This window comes from Lagenorhynchus albirostris, chromosome 12 (assembly GCF_949774975.1).
Source record: "Lagenorhynchus albirostris chromosome 12, mLagAlb1.1, whole genome shotgun sequence".
NCBI classification, from domain to species: domain Eukaryota; kingdom Metazoa; phylum Chordata; class Mammalia; order Artiodactyla; family Delphinidae; genus Lagenorhynchus; species Lagenorhynchus albirostris.
The window spans coordinates 7,447,436-7,457,158 of NC_083106.1; the positions used below are offsets into that span (position 1 = coordinate 7,447,436).

The 9,723-nt window shown below is 45.5% G+C and overlaps 1 protein-coding gene across 2 annotated transcripts in view; it reads right to left on the minus strand.

The window, feature by feature from the left end:
• Positions 1 to 9,353, minus strand: part of SLC22A3 (solute carrier family 22 member 3) — an 88,479-nt gene extending 79,126 nt beyond the window's left edge. Inside the window, exon 1 of one of the 2 annotated variants that reach the window (XM_060167657.1) lies at positions 8,872 to 9,353. In XM_060167657.1, coding sequence (XP_060023640.1) covers positions 8,872 to 9,306 — 435 coding nt within the window. In that variant the 5' untranslated portion in view covers positions 9,307 to 9,353. The remainder of the gene's footprint in view (positions 1 to 8,871) is intronic. The other variant, XM_060167658.1, reaches the window with a different exon arrangement.
• Positions 9,354 to 9,723: the final 370 nt, after the last annotated feature.

Consider the following 9,723-nt stretch of genomic DNA (forward strand, 5'->3'; position numbering starts at 1 on the left):
AGCTGTGTGTCCCAGAGGAAAAGTACAGGTGCACGTGTCTTTCTGAATTATGGTTTTCTCTGGGTATATGCCCAGTAGTGGGATTGCTGGATCATATGGTAATTCTATTTTTAGTTTTTTAAGGAACCTCCATACTGTTCTCCATAGTGGCTGTATCAATTTACATTCCCATCAACAGGGCGAGAAAGTTCCCTTTTCTCCACACCCTCTCCAGCATTTGTTGTTTGTAGATTTTCTGATGATGCCCCTTCTGACTGGTGTGAGGTGTACCTCATTGTAGTTTTGATTTGCATTTCTCTAATGATTAGTGATGTTGAGCAGCTTTTCATGTGCCTCTTGGCCATCTGGATGTCTTCTTTGGAGAAATGTCTCTTTAGATCTTCTGCCCATTTTTGGACTGGGTTGTTTTTTTTAATATTGAGCTACATGAGCTGTTTATATATTTTGGAGATTAATCCTTTGCCTGTTGATTCGTTTGCAAATATTTTCTCCCATTCTGAGGGCTGTCTTTTCATCTTAAAGAAAAATGTGGGACTCCTGTCTTGGGTAAAGGGACGAGGCTTCCATCCCAAGGTCTGCAGGGTGTGTTTGGGGGAGGTGGTACTTGCTTCACCCACACATGGGCTGCTCCACTTGAGATGATCTTGCCACACTCCTCAGGTGTAGTCTAGGGACCGCCTGCAGGGGCTTTACACGCTTGTGAACAACAAAGATTCCTGAACCTCACCCTGATCTTTTGATTCCATGTCTGTGTGGGTGGGTCAAAGGAATACACATCAACCACTGCTCCAGAGGGCAGTCGATAAATGGCTACAAATAAATGATGCTGAAGATGAGAGAATGTGGGAATAGAACATCCTTTTCCTCATATATTCCTCTTGGAATCCTCCTTCTCCTCTGGGGCTGAGGTCAAGGTCAGTGCACACTCTGCTTTGATTCACCCCCAGTCAATCATAAGAAGGCATCCCTTCACCACACCTGTTACCACTCTCAGTGCATTACTGTCTCGGGGCAAGTCTCTCTGCCAGAACTCATCAGACAATTTTATCTACCTTTGTATTACCAGCCTAGCCCAGTGCCTAGCATATAACAAATGCTAAAGAAATTTTAATTGATCTGTAGCTGATAATCTAATAAATCAGTTGCCAGAAAGAAGCAGGGGATGCTTTTTCATAGTCTCTTCCTTTTGGCTCTGGGGTTCATACACACATCACTGCATGGATCTGCCTGGTCATCCTGCTGCCAACACCAAGTAGCAGACACCTAGTGGGGTGACTGCTCACTCATTAAGGTCTTGCTTTCACTCCATTAAAAAAAATCTGTTAAACTATTAATACACTTTTGTCATCAGCAGAAAGGACTAGTTATTTTAAGGGACTCTTGTTGAAAAAATGAGATTTAGCATAAAACATAATTTTTGTTGAATTGTTGGTGTTTCAGAAAGTAAGGGGAAATCATACACCTCTAATAAAAACAAACAACAATGACAGATTCAGCAGTTGTAGATGCACCAGGAAGTCTGGAAGGAAGAAAATGATTCCAGATCGTGGGTGTCCAAGCTCAGAGAGAAGCAAGTGCAAATCCTCTCTGCAGGCAGCCAGGTTTCCCACAGAGACACTCAACCAGCTGGGAACTCACAACCAACATGTAACAAACAAGTGCCAAACACATAACAAACAACAAATAAGAGATTCAAAACACCAAGGGCTTCAGGCAGTGTAATTACCAGATATAAAATATAGAGTAATCATACGTAAAACCCTTAAAGAAACTGAAAAATGGAAACACAAGAATGAGCAAAAAATAAGAGACTACCAATAAATGACCAGAGATATCTGAAAGATAACAAATATAACTTTGATAAATGAAAAAGATAATTGCTGAAATTAAAACTTCAATGAATGGATTAAACAGCAGACTTGATACTGCTGAATAGAAACATTGTGATCTGGAAGACAGGTCTGAGAAAATATCTTAACTATCATATAGATATTGAAATGAGAAATACGAGAGAGAGGTTAAGACTCATGAAGGACAGAAAAAGAAGGTCCAACTTATGTCCAAGTAGAATCTCAGAAGGAAAGAATAGAGAGCAGAAAATGAAAAGATAATGGCTGAGAATTTTCCAGAACCTACCAAAGAACCAAAATTCACAGTGGAAAGGAAACGCAACTGGTTCATTCAACAGCTGTTTATTGAGTGCCTACTATATGTCAGACACCCTATAGAGGCAATGCAAACCAAGCTGGATAAATAAAAGAAATACCCACAAAAAAAAAAAAGAAGAAATACCCATCTAGACACAACCCAAGAGAAAAAGACAGTTAAACTGACGACAGATTTTTCAAAAGTAAAATGAGAGCTACAAGGCAGAACTAACATCTTCAAAGGGTTAAGGAAAAATAATTGGCAACATAGAACTATTTACCTAGCACAACTATCTTTCAAGAATAATAGCGGGGACGTCCCTGGCAGTCCAGTGGTTAAGACTTCACCTTCCAATGAAGGGGAGGCAGGTTCAATCCCTGGTCAGGGAGCTAGGATCCCACATACCTCGCGGCCAAAAAACCAAAACATAGAACAGAAGCACTATTGTAACAAATTCAATAAAGACTTAAAAAATGGTCCACATCAAAAGAAAATCTTAAAGAATAATGGTGAAATAAAGACATTTCCATATAAACAAAAACTGAGAACATTTACCACCTAGAGATACACACTAAAGAAAAAATGTTAAAGATCTATATGAAAGGAAGGGGGGAAAAGAGAAAGGGTATGGAATAATGAGTAGATAAAGTGTAAGTATAAACCCAAGCATACACGATTTACACAAAACCCATAAATTAACAGTAAAGGAACAGACCTAGAATATTGGCTATTAATGCCTCTAATACAGGAGAAGTGACTGAATGAAAGTGTTTAAGATCTTAAATTGTTAGGAGGAGGTTGGAGTATTAAATTTAGGTTTTTTTAAGTAAACTTAGCAAAATTTCAGGAGTAACCACTAAAAGAATTGAAATAAAGAATCTAAATTCCACAACAAGGACCTACGATATAGCACAGGGAACTATATTCAATGTTTTGTAATAAACCATAATGGAAAAGAATCTGAAAAATATATATATATATAATGAATCACTTTGCTGTACACCTGAAACTAGCACAACATTGTAAATCGACTATACTTCCAAAAAAAAAAAAAAAGGTAGAAAAGCTGGGGGAAAAAATCTAAATTCCAAACAAATAAAGGAAGAAGTAAATAGAATAAGAGAAACAAATTTAAAATCATTTTTTAAAGGAAGGGAAAAAACATAAAAAGAGCAAGACAAAGAAAAAAGTGGTATAATAAGCCCCAATATACCAATTACCACAAGAAATGGTGAATAGGCTAAGCATAGTAGTTAAATGCAAAATCAAGTTATATGCACTTTATAAGAAACCCATCTAAATTATTAGAATATAGGAAGTTTGAAAGTAAAGGATAACAAAACGTATAGCAGGCAAATATTAACCAAAAGAAAGTTGGAGTAGCTAAATAATATTATACAAAGTAGACCTCGGGACAATATATATCATGGATTTTAGACAGAGTACCAACACTATAATAAAAGGTTCAATTCACTATGTAGATTTTTAAAAATTCTAAATTTGTATGTACATGCATCCAATCTCATGTGTACAACTTTTAAAATCTGCTGGAAATATAGGGAGAAAATGACAAACCCCCCAACATAATGGTAAATTTCAATACTCTCTATGCTTGCTAGACCAAGCAGATGGAAAGTTAATTAAAATATAGAATATTGTAACAACACAACTGACAAGCTTCAAATATTGGACATCTATCTATAAAACCCTACACCCAATAGCTAAAGACTGCACACTCTTCTCAAGCATGTATGGAATGTTTATAAAAATTGACCTCCTAGAAGGCCAAAAAGAAAGTTCCAATAAAATTCAAAGAATCAGTATCAGGGACTTCCCTGGTGGTACAGTGGATAAGAATCCACCTGCCAATGTAGGCGACACGGGTTCGATCCCTGGTCCGGGAAGAGCCCACGTGCTGCGGAGCAACTAAGCCTATGCACAACAACTATTGAGCCTGCGCTCCAGAGCCCACGTGCCACAACTACTGAGCCCGTGTGCTGCAACTACTGAAGCCTGCACACCATAACTACTGAAGCCCGCGCGCATACAGCCTGTGCTCCGCAATGAGAAGCCACTGCAATGAGAGGCCCGCACACCACAATGAAGAGTAGCCCCTGCTCTCCTCAACTACAGAAAGCCTGCGAGCAGCAACAAAGACCCAACACAGCCAAAAATAAAATTAAAAAAAAGAGAGAGACTTAAAAAGTAAATGGTAAAAATAACAACGTCAATAGAATACTTAGAAAATAAAGCCAAATATTATAAAAAAAAAAAGAATCAGTATCATCCAGATCACTTTCTCTTACCACTCCAAGGTTAAATTAGAACAATTAAAAGATTAAAAATCAATGTATGTTTAAAAATTTTAAACCAATATCTAAATAAATCATGGGTCAAAGAGGAAATAATGGAGATTAAAAATACCGAGAATGGGGCTTCCCCGGTGGCGCAGTGGTTGAGAGTCCGCCTGCCGATGCAGGGGACACGGGATCGTGCCCTGGTCTGGGAAGATCCCACATGCCACGGAGCAGCTGGGCCCATGAGCCATGGCCGCTGAGCCTGCGCGTCCGGAGCCTGTGCTCCGCAATGGCAGAGGCCACAACAGTGAGAGGCCTGCGTACCGCAAAAAAAAAAAAAACAAAAAAAACAAAAAACCAAGAATGGAATAATAACTAAAACCTGCATTTCAAAACTTGCTGGGTATAGTCAAAAAAAGGTACACAGAAGGAAATCTATAGCTTTAAACATTTATACTAGAAAAGAAGAAAGGCAGGAAAGAATTGAGCTTAAGCGGCTAACTTAAATTGGAAAAAAAGCACACCCATAGTAAATCCAAAAAACCAGAACAAATAATAAACAGGAAGATAAACAAGGTCCTACTGTATAGCACAGGGAACTATATTCAATATCCTGTGATAAACCATAATGGAAAAGAATATGAAAAAGAATGTATATATGTATAACTGAATCACTTTGCTGTACAGCGGAAATTAACACAACACTGTAAATCAACTATACTTCAATAAAATAAACTAATTTTTTTGAGCTATACTTCAAAAAACTAATGCAAACTAAAAAAAAAAGAGGACAAACTAATGAAATAGAAAATGAACAATACCATAGTTGGTCCTTTGAAGTAATAATAAAACAGATGTTCTCTTAGTGAGGTTGATCCAGCAAAAACCAGGGAAAGCACAAATAATATGAAAAATAAAAATAATATAAAAGTAAGATCTTTCTCAAGTGCTCAGAGCAAATCAGAGACTCAGCCCAGAACAAAAATTGGGCCTGGCTAAACTCCTTTCTCCAGTATTCATGGCGGTGTGTTTCCATGCTTAGCAAATAGTAGGGACCAGATGCTGATGACACAATGTCTGGGGTTGGCCTCCTGTTGTGGGTTGGACATGCAGGAAGCAAAGCAGAGACATGAGAAGCAGTGGGACAGCCCCAGAGATCGAAGCACCCTCCGCATTCTTCAATGGGTCAGCCACTTCCCTCAAATGGACTTTCATTTTTTGTGTGTGGGAGAAAAATTATCTAGAAAGGGCAATTCGGTCTATTTTTAATGGTGCTCTGAGGCCTGGTTCCTAGTGAGAGAGGAGCTTTTTTATCTCCCCATCCATGGTACGCAAGCAAGCATTTCAAAGTCTTAACATTAATTTCAGAGTCTCACTCCCTGGGCAATGAATTGAAATATCTGGGTGGTAAGGGCTTGGACTTCTCTGCACCACATCATGCTTTCTTCTGCCCAATGTCTGACAACCACATAGGGCTGAGATTCAGACGTTAGGAAAGTCTGTGCTGAGGTCATTAAATGTAGGTGAAAAATCCACTGCATCCCCTTTAGCAGGAGAAACCAGAGGGGGAGCTGGACTGAAAGGGCCCTGACTTCGCATTGACTTCTGACTTAACTCCTTGGCGCTGTTTCTCTTTGTAAGACGAAAAAAAGGTGGATGAGGTTTAAGTGCCCATTCTGCAACACTCACACCGAGAGTACAGACTGCCTCTCATCTGCAGCGGATCGTGTTCCGGACCGTGAAATGAAATAAAATGACACGCTGGCCAGAGGACCAGGATAGTAACTAAGTAAACAGGAAGGTTCAATTAGATTTCTTGCAGGTTCTAAAGTGTGAGTGATCTGGTATCATGCTGTGTGGACCTGTTTCAAGGACTTAGAGCACTGCCTGGAGGAAAGGAGACGGATTCACAATCAAGACCCCCGGATCTGAACCCACCTTGGCTACATAAAAGGTCTGGGACGCTAGTGGGTCCCTTCGCATCTCCTGCCTCAGGTTCCTATTCTAAAAGCCGGGACAATGCTGTCTCCCCAGCAATGGCGCAAGGATTAAATATAACAGCCGTATGTTGCCATTCTGGAATCTGATCTCCCCTTCCGCGTTCTGAAGTCTCCCAAGTCACCCCCTTTCCGTGACTCATATGTTAGGTCTCAAGTCTCTGAAAACACACTGAGATGGGTCACGCTGACAGCATATGAAAGAACAAACACTAATTGGATCATATGCAAAACCAAAGACAGTAACATATTAGCTGTGCAGAACTCTGCGAGGGAAGGAGTTGTTCTAGATGCTGAGCTTCCTGAACAGATGGAGGGTTTCCTCTCAAGAATCAAAACATTAAAACAACAAACCAGAAGAAGCAAACAATTTAGAACAACAACAAAAAAATCTCTCTCCAATATACTTCCAAAACTTGTCAGAGGCCTTAAGGGAGCATTCGGAACAGCACTTTACTTTTCCTTGAAGATTTTTATCATCGTTCTGAGCACACTGAGAACAGCCATCCAGTGACGACACTGATGGCATTGGTCGGACTGTAAAGGGTTTAATCCAAGCCCTGATACTACAGATGAGAAAGCTAAGCCCAGAAGGGTTAAGCTATCCACCCAAGCCACACAGCTGGATGGAGACCGTGCCAGGACCAGGTCTCCGGAACTCCCACCTTCCACAGTGCCTGTTAGACCTTCATAAGACCCACTGTCCCTCCTTTGAAATAACCCTGGAATGCTTGAAACAACCCTGGAACCCCAGAATGCTTTTAAAGTACCTGTCTGGACACTAACTTAGAGATTTTTATGTCTCCCTCTCTGATGTCTATGGATCATGCTTGCTCATGGAAACCCCACTGGAGTGTGTGTTCATTTGATTCTTCATCTGAGATCTGTACGTCTTCAAAAATCAGGCGTCTACTCTCCGAGCAGCGTCTTCTGGTTTGCCTGGAAAGTAGCACTAAGCGGCCACCTAATGGATACAACTCGAAGGAAATACCAGTGATAACACCCTCTCCCACCCAAGCCCACACCTTATCCATTTCAAGAATGACACCCCTAACAACAAGACCACCACAGTTTATAAAGCAGTCCCGATCATGACCCTCAAATTAGGTAGAAATTAAAGTACCCCAAACACACATACACATGGCCTTTCTGGGCTGCCATGGGGTTTGATCTCTAAAGCACTTAGCAGAGGACCACACCCAGTGTGCTAACACACAGAACATGCATAACCTCAAAGACCTACAATCCCAGCTTCAGAGAGACTAGGTCACCACCAGACCAAAGAACACCATTAACAGGCAGAAGAGGCACTGCGAACTCAGAAGCCAGTGTTCCCCCCATTATTCAAGTAGGTGCTTAAAAATTCTTTATGACAATAAATGAAAGACAAACATTTTTCTTTCCCAATTTGCCTGAGCACATTCAATCACTTGTTAGAAATTAAATTGATCCATGCTTGCAGCAAAGTTCAATAAAACTGCTCATCCCTTCCCTGCAAGCTCAGTGGAGGCAGTCCCTAAAGTCAGAACTCACCAAGATGAAGATGCAAACCGCCAGCCCAGCGCAGCGCAGAAACAGTTCTGCCGCCAAAGGTGAGGGCACCTAACCCCCAAGGCACTGAGAGCTCAAACGTAGCCAAAAAACCGTGGGGACTGTCCCCACCCGACCCCTGCAGCTACCCCCCCCAATAAGTGGGGTGTCCACTATGTATGCCTTACAGCCTCTTATGCTGCGTTCCTGTCACTTATTAGCAGGAAAAAAAAATATTTTTTTTAATTCAAAACCTCATCTTTCCCAACTTCTCTCAAATGTTGCTCTTTGCCCCAAAGCAGTTTTGCCAAAATCATGCTCCCGGGAAAGCCTCGACCTTTGTACTTTTGCATTTCAGATAATCATTTGGGCAACTACAGACAGTTGGCGCTGCCTTCAAACGCTGGTTTCTCCTTTCCTTCGCCCCCTGGGGACCACGAGTTGGCGCGGACGTGCTCAGCGTCGCTCGCCCCAGACACTGAGGTTCTCTACCCGCGTCCATCCGTCATTTCCAACTATTGCGCACACACATCTCACAGTCAACGAGCATCGTACAGGATGCTTCGATCCCTGAGGAGATGTGTGCGAAGCATCTTAGCACTTGGCTTCCAGGGCGGTTTTCGTTCACACCTAAACCGAAGCACCACTCCGTTGCCTCACTAGCAGAGAGAGAGAAAGCAAAGGCACCGCCAGGGCAGTTACGACGCAGCACCACGCTTTCAAGCGCGGGATGAACCCGGTCGGTCCCCAGAGGTAACCGACAGCTCCCTGCCTCCGCGGACCTTCCCGGCGGCCGGCTTCACCGACTCCCGGCGTCCGCGAGGGCTCCGCGCGCCGTCCGCTCCCGGCCGGCTTTCGCCGGCGGGGCGGGAGCGCCCGGCGCGGACCCGGGCCCTTACCTCGCTGACGATGGTCGAGTGGGCCTGGGCGTACCGCCAGCCCCCCCGGCACGGCACGAGCGGCGCCGAGCGGTTGGGGAAGGCGGCGAGCGGGTCGGCGCAGCTGAGCGCGCCCGGGGCGGCGGCGCTGGCGTTGGCCGCCTCCAGGAGGTAGCGCTGGCAGCGGCCGTCGCCGCGGCGCTCGGAGGGCGCGGGGCCGAGGTGGGGGGGCGCCGTGCGGTTCCACTCCTCCTCGGGGCTCCAGCCGCAGCGCTCGGCCAGCGCGGCGGCGCTCGGCCCGCGGCACCAGTAGTGGTCGGGCCGGCTGCCCAGGAAGACCACGCCGACGAAGAGGAAGGCGAAGGTGACGCCCGTCAGGCACAGCAGCAGGAACACGCGCCGCTGGAAGCGCCCGAACTCGCCGGCCCGCTGCAGCGCCTCGTCGAAGGAGGGCATGGTGCGCGCCGCCCGCCCGCCCGACTCCCCGAGCGCGTCCTGTCGCCCGCCGCCCGGGCCTCCGAGTGACCCGCGGGCCGGCCGGCCGCCTCCTCCGCCCCGCCGCCTCCCCCGCGCACCCGCCTCACGCCCCTGGGCGCCGCGCCAGCGGCCGCCGCTCCTCCTGCCCCGGGGCCCCCGCCCGCCGCACCCGCTTCCGGTCTGGGGGCGCCCGCGGAGGCCCGGGCCGCGCTCCCCCGGGGCGCCGCCGCGGGGTCGGGGTGGGCGCGCGGCGGGGCGCGGGCGGCGCGGCCTGGCGGAGCGCCACCGCGCGCCGCGGACCCGGCCCGGGACTGCGAGTGACGCGCATAGCCTCCGGCCTGGCGCGGAGCTCCATTTGGTCCTTGCCAGAAGCCTGTTCTGCGGGCGGTCCCGGAT